The 21,131-nt window shown below is 48.4% G+C and overlaps 1 protein-coding gene across 2 annotated transcripts in view; it reads left to right on the forward strand.

Annotated features, from left to right (window-relative positions):
* Positions 1-21,131, forward strand: part of LOC109864584 (cadherin-like and PC-esterase domain-containing protein 1) — a 67,683-nt gene that overhangs the window by 12,801 nt on the left and 33,751 nt on the right. Inside the window, exons 3-8 of one of the 2 annotated variants that reach the window (XM_031798013.1) lie at positions 5,341-5,438; positions 6,080-6,161; positions 13,377-13,461; positions 13,610-13,766; positions 19,368-19,498; positions 19,588-19,663. In XM_031798013.1, coding sequence (XP_031653873.1) covers positions 5,341-5,438; positions 6,080-6,161; positions 13,377-13,461; positions 13,610-13,766; positions 19,368-19,498; positions 19,588-19,663 — 629 coding nt within the window. The remainder of the gene's footprint in view (positions 1-5,340; positions 5,439-6,079; positions 6,162-13,376; positions 13,462-13,609; positions 13,767-19,367; positions 19,499-19,587; positions 19,664-21,131) is intronic. The other variant, XM_031798015.1, reaches the window with a different exon arrangement.

The following is a 21,131-nucleotide window of genomic DNA, read 5'->3' on the forward strand; positions in this document are numbered from 1 at the left end:
AGGGAGGGAGGGAGGGAGGGAGGGAGGGAGGGACGGGAGGGAGGGAGGGAGGGAGGGAGGGAGGGAGGGAGGGAGGGAGGAGGGAGGGAGGGAGGGAGGGAGGGAGGGAGGGAGGGAGGGAGCATGGAGAGATTAGGGTCAAATGAAGAGAGGTGAGCAGGTTTTACAGATTAGATGTAAGCAGTGGGGAAGGAAGGATGGGTGGAGAGAAGCAGAGAGCGAGGGATGGGATCGAGGAGAGGGATGAGAGGCAAGGAATGGGTGGAAAGGGTCCCAGAGAGGTAGAAGTTGATAGATAAATAGATAAATAACATAAGTATACTACTGTATGGTACAGTCTGTGCCTGCACACATACACAAACAATTATTCACTTATTCCATGTACATGTACTTCACCTCGTAAAGTGAGGAGAAGGAAGTATACACACAAGGGCTTCATTCACTAGCTATTTGTCCCCAGGCAAGTGACTTGCGCGCATACACACACACGCGCACGGCCGTATTCCAGTCACTGATGACGTACAGACAGGCATTAGAGCAGGGTTAACAGAGGTGTGTGTTTGAGAAAGCCCTGCTGCTCTGGCCAGGCAGGTGGGTGGGAAGAGGTTAAAGGGTTAACAACTATAAAGCCTGGTCTGCACCCCCTGCTGGGTTTACTGTCCTGGAGGGTGGAGCTGTTTGTAGGGCTCACTATCCTCCCTTCTGCCGACACCGCCTTCGACTATACACACCCATTTCAGTCAGCCAAAATAAGGCAAGATTTCCTTCTCGCTTTATTTCAGGATTTTTTCTGTAATCTCTCCCTCTGTGTGTGTGTTTATTGAGTAGGAAAATGAGGTATTCCAGTGACACAGTGAAGGACGCTGCTGGAAAATCCTTGGTGCTCAGCACAGAAGTGCCATGTGAATAGTTCAGCTGGAAGGTAGAGGGGGAGTGAGCGATGGAGAGGGGACACTTATAGGATACCAGATGTTTAAACTACCCTTGTCATTCAGGGTCATAAATCACTGCTCTACTAGTAAGGATAGTCCCAAGGATTAGCTGTGTGTGTGTGTGTGTGTGTGTGTGTGTGTGTGTGTGTGTGTGTACACACATTTGTGTTTCAGTGTGTGTGCACGTGCCTCTAAGTATGTGTGTGTGTGTGTGTGTGTCTCCTGGGGTTTACTATCCAGAGGAGAGCATTGCCAGGTCCCAGGGGTCAGGCTTTGTGAGTCAGAACGCCCAGCTGTCATTCACCCCATCAGTGTGATGATTGACAGATCAGCCTGTAGACCACACGGGGCCCCTGGTCATCATGATCAAAGAACCCAGCAAGTCGTTAGGTAAACAGCAACACCCTTAATGACTTTACCAGCCCAGAAACTGAATAGCATGGGCCTGGTAAATGTCTTTAGGACAGTGTCCTAAAAGTGTCCCATAAAAGCGGCATATTCAGTCCTTGCACGTGTGCGTATTTATGATGGAAAGAGGAGAGAAGGAATGGGGAATGTTTAAGAGTATTGGGATATGCCTTTCCCTTTGCTTATAAAGGAGACAAGGAATGGGGCAATTTAACAATATTGGGACACTGCCTGTGTCATTGCCAAGGTAGGCTATGTGTGTGACAGAAAATTCCAGCCCAGTCTCCCATATAATGGATTTGTCCGATCTACATCGGGGCTTAAAAACTGGAGCGTACTGGAATAAAAGTGTAGGGTTCCTGGAAGAAAGAGTCCAGATCTTTAATTTGATGAGCCCTAATTGTATTAGTCTGTCATTGGGTCGAATGCATCAGATTAGAGGGAGCCAATCATTTCCTGTTTACTCAAACCAACCCAAACAGAGAGACAGAGATTGGCTTTTACTGTTACTGTTGTTTTCTCTGAGGGCCTTTTCAGTCTCCCAGCAGACTGTGCGTGCTTGTGTGTCAGGGCTTGAATTCCCCGATGGCATCGGTGGCCATGGCTGTTGATGCCCCCTTGTTAGGCAGAAAATGTATCCCTTGTGGCCAAAGTGGCCGTTGTGCCCTTGGGCTGAATATAATAATTAGGATTCCCTTCTCCCGGCTGCCAATCGCCATAGCCTACTCAGAAGCATCACTCACATGACTCTCTCAGATATCTAAATTCTTATTAGTCAATGCCCGTGAAAGGGTCCTTCTCACAGGCATCACAGATCCAAAGTAGGCTACAAGTGAAGACAGACAAATTGCGGATGCAACAGCGCGCGTCCTTCCTATCAAATTCTGAGGCGCATATTGAAGATGTTATTTTTCGTCAGCCAACAAGATGAGTAGTTCTAAGGAACAGCAAAAACACTACCCTATGTTAATCTACTATCGACCCTAGTTCAAAAGTTGACATATTATATTGGCAGTGGCGATTTTAGCATGTACATCTTGGTGGGGCAAACTGCCCCCAAAATGTTTTCGATGAATGCCAGCAAAGCCACAACACAACAGTAAACAATACATGAATTGCACTATAACGGTGTCAAATGGTGCCCACAAACTGTTAGGGCCTACATAAAGCTGTCCCAACACCAGTCGCAACACCTTACCACTACTACACCTGGTTATCAGCGGAGCCTTGTCTGGCAGCGAAACAGTTCATTCAACAAAATGTACCGCCTTTTAAAAAACATAGCTGATATGGCTGACTTGCTTTAAAAAAATGTGGTTTCTACTGACAATTGAGATGCACAAACTATGGTATAAGGGGACGACGGGTGGATAAGAGGCAATCCGTAATCTCGATTAAGACATTAATGAGCGAGCTAGGACGGATGTAGTTAATATAACTATTTGTTCAGCACTTTTGAAATGTACAGCGACAGAATTCAGAACATGGTCCGTTCTTACAGTATTCTCCCTGTACACCAAGTCAGAACCGTAGGATAAATAAAGGGGGGATATAAGCAGACAATGAAAGCTTTTACAATATTTGATGATAACAATTTTCTAAAACAGGCTCTAGGCTAAATGTGCACCAGCAAGTCAGAACAGTAGACTTGCTGGTGCATCCCTGTTTCTTCTTACTTTCCCATTGTGTTGCACAGTTTGAATAAGTCCATTATATCGATGCGGCTTTTTCCCAGAAACTTGAGTCTGATATGGGCATTTATACGCTCCCTGCTTATGTTTTGCTGTTTAGCTGAACTATCTATGTTCTTCAGGTCACTGTACCCACCTTTCGACCAATGCTCAGACTTTCCAAAAAATCAGGCAAGGCCAGCAATACAGGCGGCTTGATGAAAGGCTCCCTGTTAACCAGCTATACTTTTGATACCAGTTGGTATTGAACTCTGTCACCTTTTCGTCCTGATCTCAGGCAGAGGTCGACCCTCGGTTTTAAGTCTCACCTTTTCCATGTACCATAGAGAATGAAAGGGGTTCTTCAACAAAAAGTCCACAACATATTCGGGAGCGCTATTCATTCTGGCAGAGAAAACTGCATGCTCATGCTACTAGCTAGCTAGCTACCTACTGCTACTTGCTACTAAAGTTAGCAAGGCAAATTTAAATAAATTGCACTAACTGGACACACAAGTTTTAAATAATATATCTCTTCCGTCTCATGTCATTTGAAAAAAACTCATTTGAATTGAATAATATCCAAAAAAGGCTCAACTATCACTCTTCACTCTCAATCTCTATCCAACAATGCCACCAAGCTTCTCAACACATAGAACCCCCATAATGCTCTGTGGCACAATCCCAATGCAACACACTATGTTCATTCTCTGATCCTAATCCTATGATTGAATGGACAACATGTCAGTTCATACTGCAAAAGCTTTGATTGGTTGGAGGATGTCCTCCGGAAGTGGTCATAATTACCATGTATGTCTATGGAAGTGGGTGAGGCCTACAAGCCTCCTAGGTTTTGTATTGACGTAAATGTAGCCAGAGGAGGATGGAAGCTAGCTGTCTTCCGGCTACACCATGGCGATAACCCAGACATTGCTGTTGAAGTTACTGTACACCTTCATTGCAAAACAGTGTATTTTAATCAATTATTTGGTGACATATTAATATATTTAGTATAGTTTTACCTGCAAATTATGACTTTTTTAATGTTTCATTATTTTTATTTTTATGAAATTTCCCTGAGGAGGTTGGTCCTCCCCTTCATCCTCTGAGGAGCCTCCACTGATATATATCAATATATAATTAAAAGTCTCATTTAAAGTATGGTTACATTTTCAGGTGCCTCCCTCATGTCAGCATCAATCTGGACATGACAGGCGATAGCCAAAGGCTATCACCTACACATGTAGGCAAATTATTTATTGACATACACATAAACTTCTTTAAATAAATGTCATTGGCTATTTTGGTTAATGGCCTTGGTGCCCTAGCAGATGGCCTTGGTGCCCTAGCAGATGGCCTTGGTGCCCTAACAGATGGTCTAGGTGCCCTAGCAGATGGCCTTGGTGCTCTAGCAGATGGCCTAGGTGCCCTAGCAGATGGCTTTAGGTGCCCTAGCAGATGGCTTAGGTGCCCTAGCAGATGGCCTAGGTGCCCTAGCAGATGGCCTAGGTGCCCTGGCAGATTGAGCACCTCTTGAATGCCAAATGGTCTTGCCGCTAAAATCCCTAAATTCCAGGTTTTGTGTGTGTGTGTTGCGCGTGTGTGTGTGTGTGTGTGTGTGTGTGTGTGTGTGTGTGTGTGTGTGTGTGTGTGTGTGTGTGTGTGTGTGTGTGTGTGTGTGTGTGTGTGTGTGTGTGTGTTTGTGCATGCTGTTCTGAAGGTCTGGGGCTCTGGGCAATATCAGGGTCAACTCAGACATATGGGAGCTGTTGCAGAACTTGAAATCAATGATTATATGTTACAAAGAACACGACACACACTTAAGCTCTCTCTGTATACACACACACACACACACACACACACACACACACACACACACACACACACACACACACACACACACACACACACACACACACACACACACTTAGAACACACAGACACACACACACAAAGGTTAAGTTCTTGCTATCCATTCATCTCTAGGCTGCCATAATAGCTGTTAAGTCACTTCCTCCTATTCTCAATGCTTCAGAACACTGAGACCAAAACAGCCATGGTTCTGGCCAAAAGCACCACCACGTTTCCTCCCCTCTCCAAATACTGGCTGTACAATCGCTACCAGATGTTTTTTTTCTTCTCTCCCTCTCTCTCTCTCTCTCTCTCTCTCTCTCTCTGCCTCTCTCTGTCTATTTCTATTTCTCTCTCTCTCTATCTCACACAGTTGGAGCACTGTATTTGGTATGGTTTCAAAGCTTCATTTATTTGTACAAGATGCTTACTGATCTCTTATTCGTTCCCTCTCCTTTTCCCCTCTCCCTCACTCCCAGGTGGCAGTGTGGAGTGGAGTTTGTTGTTGTGTCTGAGAGGTTCGGAGAAGAGTTGTCTGAGGAGAGTGTCCTTCTCCCATCTGCAGCCCCATCAGAGGGTGAGACCAGCTACACACACACTGTATGGGAATGCTCAACTGGAAGGTTGTCTCGTACAGGAACGTTGGTGACTTATGTGGGAATGTTACCCCATGTCAGAATGTTGACCAACATGGCTATGATGGTTGTGTAGTTTTCATATTGGTGTAACACTGTCTCCTCAAGCCCCAGCAGTGAAGCCTGATCCCCTAACGAACCCCAGTTTCTTTCTAATATCCCATGTATAATCAGATCCACCCAGAGATTCTTCTAGAAAATATTTTTGGAAGCCGGGACTAATATTTTTGGAAGCCGGCTTCCAAGAAAGAATTCAGTGAAAATTGCTCTGTCCTGAGATGGTGGATCTCAGTTCAAACACGACAGGAAAACACACAGTAACCTCCAACAACAAACATCGCATTCCCTTCTCCCTCTCTCCTTTACACACCCTCCTATAACACTAACATCCCATAACATCAGACCGCATAGGACCATCCTTAGCCTGGTCCCAGGTCTGCTAGTACTATGGTCTATAGAAGTCGGCAAGACAGCACAAACAGATCTGGGACCTGACTGTCCTCTTGCCTCAACTTCAAACAAGTCCAATAACTTTCATTCGTTGCCTTTTGGATCCACTGGATCCAATCTGTCATCTACTCAGGTCAACATGATACCTGGGCTGGTGGGTGCCTTCTCTGATGTGGATGGGCTCTGTCGCTTCCAGACAGACAGCCGGCTATCAGGTTAGTCTACAGGTGGAGCGCTGAGTGATACACGAGATCTGGGCCGTGTTCATTATGCACCAAACTGAAGAACACTGACTGAAACAGGGGAGACTTGTCCAATAAGAAACGTTGAAAACATTTTCTGTTGTGTACCCTAATGGACACGACCTAGATGAGTCATCACCTGTTTCCAGACAACCTTTAGTTTTCAAAAGTAGAGATTTGGGTCGTTGCTAGCAGACGTTTAAATACAGATGCGTTTTTATGGAAATGACCCATACTTAATTAGACGTGTATAACTTGTATAAATTGTATGAACTTGTATAAATTGAAGCACTTATAGTACTATTAAAGTTGTATCTGTGGAAACCATAGATGATTAGCTGCAGATGAATTTTGGAGAAGATACGTGGTTTGTTTGGTTCAAAGGGTCGCAGGGCTTTCATACCTGCTCTCTCTCTATAATTTGGCTTCTGAGAAGACCTAAATAAAGAAAGCACTTTTGTAATCACAGTAACGATCGGTTCAGAGTTTCTTAATAATGACACAACACTTATCTTCATGGAAGATGGAAGATAATGACAACCAATGGGCTTGACTTAGATAGTAACTGAGGGTCCTCTGTGTGTTCTCCTCTACCTCTTTACTCTTTGTTTAGAGGTCTCTTGCCTTGTACAGAACACATTGTCTCCCACTTCTAGAACAATATTGTCTTTCCTTTTTGGCTCGTCTCCAACACAAATGTTGACATTGGTGCAGTCCCGGTTGAAGGCTAGTGTCTCCTCCTCAATTGCCCCCTTTCACCTTGAAGTTCTGCAGACCCCCCCACAGCCCCTCTTCAGGTCCTTTTGACTGCCCCACCCCTCTTCCTTAGACCAGGACCCAGGTCTCCGCCCCCCCCCCCCCTCTTCCTTAGACCAGGACCCAGGTCTCTGCCCCCCCCCCCCCCTTAATTAGACCAGGACCCAGGTCTCTGCCCACCGCCTTCCTTAGACCAGGACCCAGGTCTCTGCCCACCCCTCTTCCTTAGATCAGGACCCAGGTCTCTGCCCACCCCTCTTCCTTAGACCAGGACCCAGGTCTCTGCCCACCCCTCTTCCTTAGACCAGGACCCAGGTCTCTGCCCACCCCTCTTCCTTAGACCAGGACCCAGGTCTCTGCCCACCCCTCTTCCTTAGACCAGGACCCAGGTCTCTGCCCCCCCCCCCCCCCCCCTTCCTTCGACCAGGACCCAGGTCTCTGCCCCCCCCCCCCCCCCCCACCCCTCTTCCTTCGACCAGGACCCAGGTCTCTGCCCACCCCTCTTCCTTCGACCAGGACCCAGGTCTCTGCCCACCCCTCTTCCTTCGACCAGGACCCAGGTCTCTGCCCACCCCTCTTCCTTAGACCAGGACCCAGGTCTCTGCCCCCCCCCCCTCCCTCTTCCTTAGACCAGGACCCAGGTCTCTGCCCACCCCTCTTCCTTAGACCAGGACCCAGGTCTCTGCCCACCGCTCTTCCTTAGACCAGGACCCAGGTCTCTGCCCACCCCTCTTCCTTAGACCAGGACTCGGGTCTCTGCCCACCCTTCTTCCTTAGACCAGGACCCAGGTCTCTGCCCACCCCTCTTCCTTAGACCAGGACCCAGGTCTCTGCCCACACCCCTCTTCCTTAGACCAGGACCCAGGTCTCTGCCTACCCCTCTTCCTTAGACCAGGACCCAGGTCTCTGCCTACCCCTCTTCCTTAGACCAGGACCCAGGTCTCTGCCTACCCCCCTTCCTTCGACCAGGACCCAGGTCTCTGCCCCCCCCCCCCCCCACCCCTCTTCCTTCGACCAGGACCCAGGTCTCTGCCCACCCCTCTTCCTTCGACCAGGACCCAGGTCTCTGCCCACCCCTCTTCCTTCGACCAGGACCCAGGTCTCTGCCCACCCCTCTTCCTTAGACCAGGACCCAGGTCTCTGCCCCCCCCCCCCTCCCTCTTCCTTAGACCAGGACCCAGGTCTCTGCCCACCCCTCTTCCTTAGACCAGGACCCAGGTCTCTGCCCACCGCTCTTCCTTAGACCAGGACCCAGGTCTCTGCCCACCCCTCTTCCTTAGACCAGGACTCGGGTCTCTGCCCACCCTTCTTCCTTAGACCAGGACCCAGGTCTCTGCCCACCCCTCTTCCTTAGACCAGGACCCGGGTCTCTGCCCACACCCCTCTTCCTTAGACCAGGACCCAGGTCTCTGCCTACCCCTCTTCCTTAGACCAGGACCCAGGTCTCTGCCTACCCCTCTTCCTTAGACCAGGACCCAGGTCTCTGCCTACCCCTCTTCCTTCGACCAGGACCCAGGTCTCTGCCCACCCCTCTTCCTTAGACCAGGACCCAGGTCTCTGCCCCCCCCCCTCCCTCTTCCTTAGACCAGGACCCAGGTCTCTGCCCACCCCTCTTCCTTAGACCAGGACCCAGGTCTCTGCCCACCCCTCTTCCTTCGACCAGGACCCAGGTCTCTGCCCACCCCTCTTCCTTCGACCAGGACCCAGGTCTCTGCCCCTCCCTCTTCCTTAGACCAGGACCCAGGTCTCTGCCCACCCCTCTTCCTTAGACCAGGACCCAGGTCTCTGCCCACCCCTCTTCCTTAGACCAGGACCCAGGTCTCTGCCCACCCCTCTTCCTTAGACCAGGACTCAGGTCTCTGCCCACCCTTCTTCCTTAGACCAGGACCCAGGTCTCTGCCCACCCCTCTTCCTTAGACCAGGACCCAGGTCTCTGCCTACCCCTCTTCCTTCGACCAGGACCCAGGTCTCTGCCTACCCCTCTTCCTTAGACCAGGACCCAGGTGTCTGCCTACCCCTCTTCCTTAGACCAGGACCCAGGTCTCTGCCCCCCCCCCCCCTCTTCCTTAGACCAGGACCCAGGTCTCTGCCCACCCCTCTTCCTTAGACCAGGACCCAGGTCTCTGCCCACACCCCACTTCCTTAGACCAGGACCCAGGTCTCTGCCCACACCCCTCTTCCTTAGACCAGGACCCAGGTCTCTGCCTACCCCTCTTCCTTAGACCAGGACCCAGGTCTCTGCCTACCCCTCTTCCTTAGACCAGGACCCAGGTCTCTGCCTACCCCTCTTCCTTAGACCAGGACCCAGGTCTCTGCCTACCCCTCTTCCTTCGACCAGGACCCAGGTCTCTGCCCCCCCCCCCCTCTTCCTTAGACCAGGACCCAGGTCTCTCTCTATAATTTGGCTTCTGAGAAGACCTAAATAAAGAAAGCACTTTTATAATCACAGTAACGATCGGTTCAGAGTTTCTTAATAATGACACAACACTTATCTTCATGGAAGATGGAAGATAATGACAACCAATGGGCTTGACTTAGATAGTAACTGAGGGTCCTCTGTGTGTTCTCCTCTACCTCTTTACTCTTTGTTTAGAGGTCTCTTGCCTTGTACAGAACACATTGTCTCCCACTTCTAGAACAATATTGTCCTTCCTTTTTGGCTCGTCTCCAACACAAATGTTGACATTGGTGCAGTCCCGGTTGAAGGCTAGTGTCTCCTCCTCAATTGCCCCCTTTCACCTTGAAGTTCTGCAGACCCCCCCACAGCCCCTCTTCAGGTCCTTTTGACTGCCCCACCCCTCTTCCTTAGACCAGGACCCAGGTCTCTGCCCCCCCCCCCCTCTTCCTTAGACCAGGACCCAGGTCTCTGCCCCCCCCCCCCCTTCCTTAGACCAGGACCCAGGTCTCTGCCCACCGCCTTCCTTAGACCAGGACCCAGGTCTCTGCCCACCCCTCTTCCTTAGATCAGGACCCAGGTCTCTGCCCACCCCTCTTCCTTAGACCAGGACCCAGGTCTCTGCCCACCCCTCTTCCTTAGACCAGGACCCAGGTCTCTGCCCACCCCTCTTCCTTAGATCAGGACCCAGGTCTCTGCCCACCCCTCTTCCTTAGACCAGGACCCAGGTCTCTGCCCACCCCTCTTCCTTAGATCAGGACCCAGGTCTCTGCCCACCCCTCTTCCTTAGACCAGGACCCAGGTCTCTGCCCCCCCCCCCCCCTTCCTTCGACCAGGACCCAGGTCTCTGCCCCCCCCCCACCCCTCTTCCTTCGACCAGGACCCAGGTCTCTGCCCACCCCTCTTCCTTCGACCAGGACCCAGGTCTCTGCCCACCCCTCTTCCTTAGACCAGGACCCAGGTCTCTGCCCCCCCCCTCCCTCTTCCTTAGACCAGGACCCAGGTCTCTGCCCACCCCTCTTCCTTAGACCAGGACCCAGGTCTCTGCCCACCCCTCTTCCTTAGACCAGGACCCAGGTCTCTGCCCACCCCTCTTCCTTAGACCAGGACCCAGGTCTCTGCCCACCCCTCTTCCTTAGACCAGGACCCAGGTCTCTGCCTACCCCTCTTCCTTCGACCAGGACCCAGGTCTCTGCCTACCCCTCTTCCTTAGACCAGGACCCAGGTGTCTGCCTACCCCTCTTCCTTAGACCAGGACCCAGGTCTCTGCCCCCCCCCCCCCCTCTTCCTTAGACCAGGACCCAGGTCTCTGCCCACCCCTCTTCCTTAGACCAGGACCCAGGTCTCTGCCCACACCCCACTTCCTTAGACCAGGACCCAGGTCTCTGCCCACACCCCTCTTCCTTAGACCAGGACCCAGGTCTCTGCCTACCCCTCTTCCTTAGACCAGGACCCAGGTCTCTGCCTACCCCTCTTCCTTAGACCAGGACCCAGGTCTCTGCCTACCCCTCTTCCTTAGACCAGGACCCATGTCTCTGCCTACCCCTCTTCCTTCGACCAGGACCCAGGTCTCTGCCCCCCCCCCCTCTTCCTTAGACCAGGACCCAGGTCTCTGCCCACCCCTCTTCTTTAGACCAGGACCCAGGTCTCTGCCCACCCCTCTTCCTTAGACCAGGACCCAGGTCTCTGCCCACCCCTCTTCCTTCGACCAGGACCCAGGTCTATGCCCCCCCCTCCCCCACTTCCTTAGACCAGGACACAGGTCTCTGCCTACCCCTCTTCCTTAGACCAGGACCCAGGTCTCTGCCCACCCCTCTTCTTTAGACCAGGACCCAGGTCTCTGCCCACCCCTCTTCCTTAGACCAGGACCCAGGTCTCTGCCCACCCCTCTTCCTTCGACCAGGACCCAGGTCTCTGCCCCCCCCTCCCCCACTTCCTTAGACCAGGACCCAGGTCTCTGCCTACCCCTCTTCCTTAGACCAGGACCCAGGTCTCTGCCTACCCCTCTTCCTTAGACCAGGACCCAGGTCTCTGCCTACCCCTCTTCCTTAGACCAGGACCCAGGTCTCTGCCTACCCCTCTTCCTTCGACCAGGACCCAGGTCTCTGCCCCCCCCCCCCCCCTCTTCCTTAGACCAGGACCCAGGTCTCTGCCCACCCCTCTTCTTTAGACCAGGACCCAGGTCTCTGCCCACCCCTCTTCCTTAGACCAGGACCCAGGTCTCTGCCCACCCCTCTTCCTTCGACCAGGACCCAGGTCTCTGCCCCCCCCCCCCCTCTTCCTTAGACCAGGACCCAGGTCTCTGCCCACCCCTCTTCCTTAGACCAGGACCCAGGTCTCTGCCCACCCCTCTTCCTTAGACCAGGACCCAGGTCTCTGCCTACCCCTCTTCCTTCGACCAGGACCCAGGTCTCTGCCCACCCCTCTTCCTTAGACCAGGACCCAGGTCTCTGCCCACCCCTCTTCCTTCGACCAGGACCCAGGTCTCTGCCCCCCCCTCTTCCTTAGACCAGGACCCAGGTCTCTGCCCACCCCTCTTCCTTAGACCAGGACCCAGGTCTCTGCCCCCCCCCCCCTCTTCCTTAGACCAGGACCCAGGTCTCTGCCTACCCCTCTTCCTTCGACCAGGACCCAGGTCTCTGCCCCCCCCCCTCTTCCTTAGACCAGGACCCAGGTCTCTGCCCCCCCCCCCTCTTCCTTAGACCAGGACCCAGGTCTCTGCCTACCCCTCTTCCTTCGACCAGGACCCAGGTCTCTGCCCCCCCCTCTTCCTTCGACCAGGACCCAGGTCTCTGCCCCCCCCCCTCTTCCTTAGACCAGGACCCAGGTCTCTGCCCCCCCCCCCCTCTTCCTTAGACCAGGACCCAGGTCTCTGCCTACCCCTCTTCCTTAGACCAGGACCCAGGTCTCTGCCCACCCCTCTTCCTTAGACCAGGACCCAGGTCTCTGCCCCCCCCCCCCCTCTTCCTTAGACCAGGACCCAGGTCTCTGCCTACCCCTCTTCCTTCGACCAGGACCCAGGTCTCTGCCCCCCCCCCCCCCCCCTCTTCCTTAGACCAGGACCCAGGTCTCTGCCCCCCCCCCCCCTCTTCCTTAGACCAGGACCCAGGTCTCTGCCTACCCCTCTTCCTTCGACCAGGACCCAGGTCTCTGCCCCCCCCCCCCCCCTCTTCCTTAGACCAGGACCCACCCTTTGTTTGAGAACATCATTTATCTTAGAAAAGGCAGAGTGAATCTGACTTACACAGACACAACCAACAATCACTGCCATGTTCCAGTTACAGGAGGAGAGGAGGGGCAGGGGGGTCTGTTTCCTGGTTTGGGCCTAATTCAGGGTTTTGTGTGGTTTCAGGGAATACAGTGTTGTGAGGTTTGGTTTTCTCCGTCTTTCAGATTTAGTCTAGCTCCATTAGAACTTGGAAATATTGAACGTTAGATTGTGATTCAGATATCGTATGTGAGGGATGTGGATTACCAGTAGAGCTGATTTGAATTTGAGTGCTTTGTTCATCCTTCTCTGGCCAGTGATTTGACTCCGGGGGATGGGAGAGGAGTTGGGATCCAGCCCAGGACTGATAGTGATTTGAGCCTTAGAGCACACACCCTCTCTCCACCAGTGGAGAAATTCATTAGCAGTACAGTGCCAAAGAATGACAACACACTCTCACTCCCTCCCACTGGGCACACACTGGTTGAATCAACGTTGTTTCCAGGTCATTCAAATGAAATTACGTTGAACCAACATGGATTCGACGTTGAATTATCTGTGCCCAGTGGGCTGTTGATATGCAAAGTGAAGCATGTATAGGGGTTGACACTTATTAGGCAAGGACACACACACACAGCTGCTCTGCTATTTCATAACTCATAACCAGCACAAGGGATGCAAACGTCTTTACTCCACCTCGGAGATGTCAACCCCTTGTGACCGTATGGGATAGATGATAAATTCAACCGTCTCTCTCATCACTAGTTACAGATTAATGTCTGTCATCACTTGTGTGTGTGTTTCTCTGGGTTTCTCTGTTTTGTTTCAGGGCTGGCATTACACATAAATCCATCTGCCTGTGGATCGGCCCGTACCAAACTGGGGTATGTTCGTGATGTGGCACAGGGTGATTGGTCAGTCAACTCTGCCAGTAACAACACGTTTACCTTAGTCGAAACTTACAGCTCAATTATGTTCAAGTGTCTCTATTCGCTCGTTGAAATAAATGGGTTTGATTTTCTTAGCTAATGTTATCGTTGTTGTTGTTTTCTCTTCCCTTAGGAACCCAGCTATTCCCACACTTAATTTGGTGAGCCCTGGCCTCGTTGCCACGGTGACAGTTTATGTACTGGTCACCTCGGTAACGCCGCTCACAACCTTTCTTCATCACACGGGCCTGGTCAGGACAAGCGAAGACACGGACAGCCACACCACACAGGTACTGAGGACCCTATTCAATCTAATCTGTTCACCAGGTATCTGGGGTTATAGATTTCTTATATTCAGTGTGATATATATATATATATATATATATATATATATATATATATATATATATACAGTACCAGTCAAAAGTTTGGACACACCTACTCATTTGTTTTTACTACTAGAATAATAGTGAAGACATCAAAACTATGAAATAAAACATGGAGTAATTTACAGTAGTAACTGAAAAAGTGTTAACAAATCAAAATATTTGAGATTCTTCAAAGTAGCCACCTTTTGCCTTGATGACAGCTTGGCACACTCTTGGCATACTCTCAACCAGCTTCATGAGGTAGTCACCTGGAATGCATTTCAATTAACAGGTGTGCCTTATTAAAAGTTAATTTATGGAATTTCTGTCCTTCTTAATGTGTTTGAGACAATCAGTTGTGTTGTGATAAGGTAAGGGTTGTAATAGCCAAATTTGGTTAAAAAAAACAAGTCCATATTATGGCATGAACAACTCAAATAAGCAAAGAGAAACGACAGTCCACGACAGTGCAAATTAACCACTACTAAACGACAACAATAATAAGAAGAGACTTGCTTGGGCCAAGAAACACGATCAGTGGACATTAGACCAGTGGAAATCTGTCCTTTGGGGTGATGAGTCCAAATTTGAGGTTTTTGGTTCTAACCGCCATGTCTTTGTGAGACGCAGAGTAGGTAAACGGATGATCTCCACATGTGTGGCTCCCTCCGTGAAGCATGGAGAAGGAGGTGTGATGGTGCGGGGATGGTGTGAGGGTGCTTTGCTGGTGACACTGTGTGTGATTTATTTAGAATTCAAGGCACACTTAACCAGCATGGCTACCACAGCATTCTGCAGTGATATGCCATCCCATATGGTTTGCACTTAGTGGGAATATCATTTGTTTTTCAACAAGACAATGACCCAAACACACCTCCAGGCTGTGTAAGGGCTATTTGACCAAGGAGAGTGATGGAGTGCTGCATCAGATGACCTGGCCTCCACAATCACCAAACCTTAACCCAATTGAGATTGTTTGGACCGGCAAATGAAGGAAAAGCAGCCAACAAGTGCTCAGCATATGTGGGAACTCCTTCAAGACTGTTGGATAAAGCATTCCTCATGAAGCTGGTTGAGAGAATGCCAAGAGTGTGCAAAGCTGTCATCAAGGCAAAGGGTGGCTACTTTGACGAATTGGTTTATCACTTTTTTGGTTGCTACATGATTCCATATGGGTTATTTCATAGTTTTGATGTCTTCCCTGTTATTCTGCAATGTAGAAAATAGTACAAATAAAGAAAAAACATTGAATGAGTTGGTGTGTCCAAACTTTTGACTGGTACTATATACATATACAAAAGTTTGGGGTCACTTAGAAATGTCCTTGTTTTTGAAAGAAAAACACGTTTTTTTTGTCCATTAAAATAACATCAAAATGATTAGAAATACAGTGTAGACATTATTAATGTTGCAAATGACTATTGTAGCTGGAAACAGCTGATATTTAATGGAATAGCTACATAGGCGTACTGAGGCCCATTATCAGCAACCATCACTCCTGTGTTCCAATGTCACGTTGTGTTAGCTAATCCAAGTTGATCATTTTAAGAGGCTAATTGATCATTTTGCAATTATGTTAGCACAACTGAAAACTGTTGTTCTGATTAAAGAAGCAATACAACTGGCCTTCTTTAGACTAGTTGAGTATCTGGAACATCAGCATTTGTGGGTTTGATTACAGGCTCAAAATGGCCACAAAAAAAGCACTTTCTGGAACTCGTCAGTCTATTCTTGTTCTGAGAAATGAAGGGTATTCCATGTGAGAAATTGCCAAGAAACTGAAGATCTCGTATAATGCTGTGTGCTACTCCCTTCACAGAACAGCGCAAACTGTCTCTAACCAGAATAGAAAGAGGAGTGGGAGGCTCAGTGCACAACTGAGCAAGAGGAGAAGTACATTAGAGTGTCTAGTTTGAGAAACAGACGCCTCACAAGTTCTCAACTGGCAGCTTCCTTAAATAGTACCCGCAAAACACCAGTCTCAACGTCACAGTGAAGAGGCGACTCGGGGATGCTGGCCTTCTAGGCAGAGTTCCTCTGTCTAGTGTCTGTGTTCTTTTGCCCATCTTAATCTTTTAGTTTTATTGGCCAGTCTGAGATATGGCTTTTAATTTGCAACTTTGCCTAGAGGGCCAGCAAGTGACCCCAAACTTTTGAATGGTAGTATGTATCACAATGACCAATGCCAGGTGGGTTAACCCAACAACACTGCAGTCAGTTCTCCTGTACATGGAGCAAAGAGTTTGCAGGTTTGTTTCCAGTCAGATCCAGCAACCAGAATCTTAGACATAGTTTATATGCTCAGAACCTCTATACTTCTCCCAAAAATGTGGTTTCTTTCTTTCAAAAACAAGGACATTTCGAAGTTACCCTAAACTTTTGAACGGTAGTGTATATATAACCTATTTTACTTAATAGCCCTGAGTTCTTGATAAAGCTGGACCTACAGTAAACATAGTAGCTATACACTAAGCTATGCCTCTTAGAAAACTCTTGTTTCTTCCTTCCTTCTCTCCAGAATGTTTGCGCTGCGTATTTTCTCCATGTGGTGAGGTTGGCTAAGTGCGTTCCTAGCATATTGCTCCTAAATGAGCTTAGGGCTTTCAATTCACACTGTGCTGCAAACAGACCAAGTGGATACATATGCTGTATAATGGATAGATTGACATAATGGACATAATGTTTTTGATATTTATTTTCTCCAGTTATTTCTTAAAGTTACATTCTAACAACTAATGTTGTTTTTGTGCTTCTTTAGTTGTAAACTACTGCCAGAAACACAGTAAACCATAGTGTTCCTTTCCAATAACCCAACTTTCCACTCTGTTATACCAATCAACTATTGACTTTTTTTTTCTCTCCTCAATTTCATGGTATCCAATTGGTAGTTACAGTCTTGTCACATCACTGCAAATCCCGTACGGACTCGGGAGAGGTGAAGGTTGAGAGCCATGTTCCGAAACACAAGCAAACCTGCACTGCTTCTTGACATAATGCACATCCAACCCAGATGTCAGCCACACCAATGTGTTGGAGGAAACACCATACACCTGGTCAGCGTGCACTGTGCCCGGCCCGCCACACAAGTCGCTAGTGCGCGATGAGACAAGGATATCCCTGCCGGTCAAACCCTCCCTAACCCGGACAACGCTGGGCCAATTGTGCGCCGCCCCATGGGCCTCCCAGGACAGAGCCTGGGCTCAAACCCAGAGTCTCTGGTGGCATAGCTAGCACTGTGATGCAGTGCCTTAGACCACTGCACCACCCGGGAGGCCCTACTGTTATCCAATCTCATATCTCTTCTGACTAGTTAACCTCTCGTTGACATTTCCTATGTGTCTCACACTAGCTGCGTCACCAGATGACCAAAACCATGCCAAATATCTGGAGCTCTGAACATCCTGATCCTACTGCCCTTATGATGTTGTTGTCTCCGGAGACTCCCAGTCCCTTTTTAAAACTTCTTAGAGCTGCAAACTCGTTCGGGATCGATATGACAACAGCCAGTGAAAGTGCAAGGCGCCAAATTCAAAACAATAGAAATCTCATAATTAAAATTCCTCAATTCTTCTATCTTATACCATTTTAAAGGTCATCTTGTTGTTAATCCCCCCACAGTGTCCGATTTCAAATGGGCTTTACAGCGAAAGCACCACAAACAATCATGTTAGGTCACCACCAACTCATAGAAAAACACAGCCTTTTTCCAGTCAAAGAGAGGAGTCACAAAAAGCACAAATAGAGATCAAATTAATCACTAACCTTTGATGATCTACATCAGATGACATTCATAAGACTTGATGTTACACAATACATGTATGTTTTGTTTGATAAAGTTCATATTTATATAAAAGAATCTCAGTATACATTGGCGCGTTACGTTCACTAGTTCCAAAAACATCCGGTGATATTGCAGAGAGCCACATAATTTTACAGAAATACTCATTATAAATGTTGATGAAAATACAATTGTTAGACATGGAAATATAGATATACCTCTCCTTAATGCAACCGCTGTGTCAGATTTCAAAAACACTTTACGGAAAAAGCAAACCATGATTTCTGTTGGAGTCAACATAAATCAGAAATAACATTATAAATATTCCCTTACCTTTGATGATCTTCATCAGAATGAATGCACTCCCAGGAATCGCAGTTCCACAACAAATGCTTGATTTGTTCGATAATGTCCATTGTAGTAGCTACTTTTGTTAGGGTGTTTAGTACACAAATCCAAACGCTCGTGCAGATCCAGCCGAACGTCGGACGAAAACTTAAAAAAGTTATATTACAGGTCGAAGAAACTTGTCAAAGTAAGTATAGAATCAATCTTTAGGATGTTGTTATCATAAATCTTTAATAACGTTCCAACTGGAGAATGCTATTGTCTGTAGAAAAGCCATGGAACGCAGGTCGCTATCATGTGAAATGCACGTGACCAGGACCTGGCTCTCTGCCAGACCACTGACTCAAACAGTTCCCATCCGGCCCCACATCACAGTAGAAGCCTCATTCAAGTGTCTAAAGATGGTTGGAAGCTGTCTCTAGTGGAAGCCGCTTCTAGTGGAAGCCTTAGGAAGTGCAACATAACCAATATCCCACTGTGTATTCAATAGGGGCTGGGTTGAAAATCGACCAACCTCAGATTTCCCACTTCCTGTTTGGATTTCTTCTCAGGTTTTTGCCTGCCATATGAGTTCTGTTATACTCACAGACATCATTCAAACAGTTTTAGAAACGTCAGAGTGTTTTCTATCCAATACTAATAATAATATGCATATATTAGCAACTGGGACTGAGGAGCAGGCTGTTTACTCTGGGCACCTCTGGGCACCTTTCATCCAAGCTACTCAATACTGCCCCTGCAGCCATAAGAAGTTAAAAGGCCCTGTTAATATTGTTCCGTGTGTGTGTTTGTTTGTGCGTGCGTGTATGCCAGTGCATGTGTTATTGTGGACTAGCCAACCACACCACATGCTTCGAATTTGAGCACAGTAATGCCTGATTCCCAACCCTGTCCATCCGTCACTCACTGGCACGCTATTGGCATTATCTCAAATGAAATCTGTCTCTGTCAGATGAAATGTAATCTAACCTGATTAGCTCCATGAGATGTAATATGTGATGGGACTGAGAGTGAGAGTGCTTGACTTTTTCTTCTGTCATATCAAAGCTGGGGTTGTGGATTAGTGAATGTGGACTATTACCGCCACCTTTTGGAACAGAGTATTAAGTGTTTATTTTACCGCAGCATTATTATTACATTTACATGGAATCTCTCCATACGAGTGCAAATCAGTTATTGCCTTGACTGATATTGAGGTGTTATAATTAAGTTGGACTCTATCCAACTCTGCTGGGTACAGACTTGAACTTCTTCAGACTTTTTTAACACTGACAAAACTTTTCTATCTTCTTCATCCCCCCTCTCTCTTTCTCTATTGCTTTTTCTCTTTTTCTCGCTCTTTCTGTCTTTCTTTTTTTCACCCTCACTTTCTCCTTCTCTTCATCTCTCTCTCTCAGCTCAAGCCCTTTCTTCTCCAGCAGCTGGGTCCTGTTGCGTCCCATGAGGCATTGGACCATGTGAAGGAGGTCATAGGTCAGGTGTTGAGGGCGGCAGCATTGACCAATGAGGAGCCTAGCTCTCGGCACAGGTTAGCCAGCCTCGGATCAACCTCACAACTGTTCATCTCTGTCCATCATTCTGATTTGTCACTAATCTATGTGACTGTTTCTCCTGTAGCTGGTGTCTCCTGTGTTTCCAGCTAATGACATTCACTCTTCAGTTCAGTGGTTCCCTTCTACCTGTCATTGTGAAGGTAAGAGGGGGTTATTGCTGGGTCGGCACATTGCTACTGTAGCCGGTCTCTACTGATGTTTTTTAGAGTAGTCACGAGGTGGCGCCATAAGACTGTGATACTAGCAACATTCAAAGACAACAACATAAACTATATATAAAACGGTACATGGACACCCCTTCAAATGAGTGGATTCGGCTATTTCAGCCACACCCATTGCTGACAGGTTGAGCACACAGCCATGCAATCTCCATAGACAAACTTTGACCATATAATGGCCTTACTGAAGATCTTTACCATCTTGCAGTCCAACGAACAAATCTGGGTTTGGCGGATGCCAGGAGAACGCTACATTCCCCATTGCATAGTGCCAACTGTAAAGTTTGGTAGAGGAGGAATAATGGACTGGGGCTGCTTTTCATGGTTTGGGTTAGGCCCCTTTGTTCCAGTGAAGTGAAATCTTAACGCAACAGCATACAATGACATTCTAGATGATTCTGTGCTTCTAACTTTGTGGCAACGGTTTGGGGAAAGCCCTTTCCTGTTTCAGCATGACAATGTGCACAAAGCGAGGTCTATGCAGAAATGGTTTGTTCAGATCGGTGTGGAAGAACTTGACTGGCATGCGCAAAGCCCTGACCTCAACCCCATCGAACACCTTTGAGATGAATTGGAACGCCGACTGCGAGCCAGGCTTAATCGCCCAACATCAGTGCCCAACCTCACTAATGCTCTTGTGGCTGAATGGAAGCAATGTTCCAACATATAGTGGAAAGCCTTCCCAGAACAGTGGAGGCTGTTATAGCAGCAAAGGGAGGACCAACTAGATATTAATGCCCATAATTTTGGAATGAGATGTTCGACGTGCAGGTAATCCACATACGGTTGGTCATGTAGTGTAACTTTCGAGTTGAGCAGAGAAGAGAGAGTCCATATTTTAGCTGTTGTGCTGCATACATGTGGGTTGCATACAAACACACATGTGCACTCACACACGTACATACCCACGCATGCACACTACTAAGTGATACAACTAGTTACAGTGATAAAAGCCATTACACTTAAAGGGCCTCCCTTGAATTATTTTAATTGGTTTGACCCAAAGATTCCTTCCCCCTTTTCCAGATTCCAAACATGGTGTCCATTGGCTCCACGCCTATAACCCGAGCCACTAATAAACATGATGATGTTTCCTTCTGTAGGCTGTATAGCCTGTTCCATGTACTCATCTTAGGAAGACCGACATGTCTCAGTTCAATGTGACCAACTCCTTCCTTGAATTCCCCTCATTGCTTACACCTCTCCAATACTTTCAGACCTCTAAGTGTGAGTCAGGGTGGAGGGAATGGAGTGGGTCATTGTGTTGGCACCCATTCATACGTTTCCAAAGGTATTAAGATAACTCATATGTCCACTAGGTGGCAGGACGTGCTTACTCTCAGTGCAGTCCCTTTAATGAAAGCCATTGCTAAATGTTTCCCTTAATCCC

This window comes from Oncorhynchus kisutch, linkage group LG19, assembly GCF_002021735.2.
Source record: "Oncorhynchus kisutch isolate 150728-3 linkage group LG19, Okis_V2, whole genome shotgun sequence".
Classification (NCBI taxonomy): domain Eukaryota; kingdom Metazoa; phylum Chordata; class Actinopteri; order Salmoniformes; family Salmonidae; genus Oncorhynchus; species Oncorhynchus kisutch.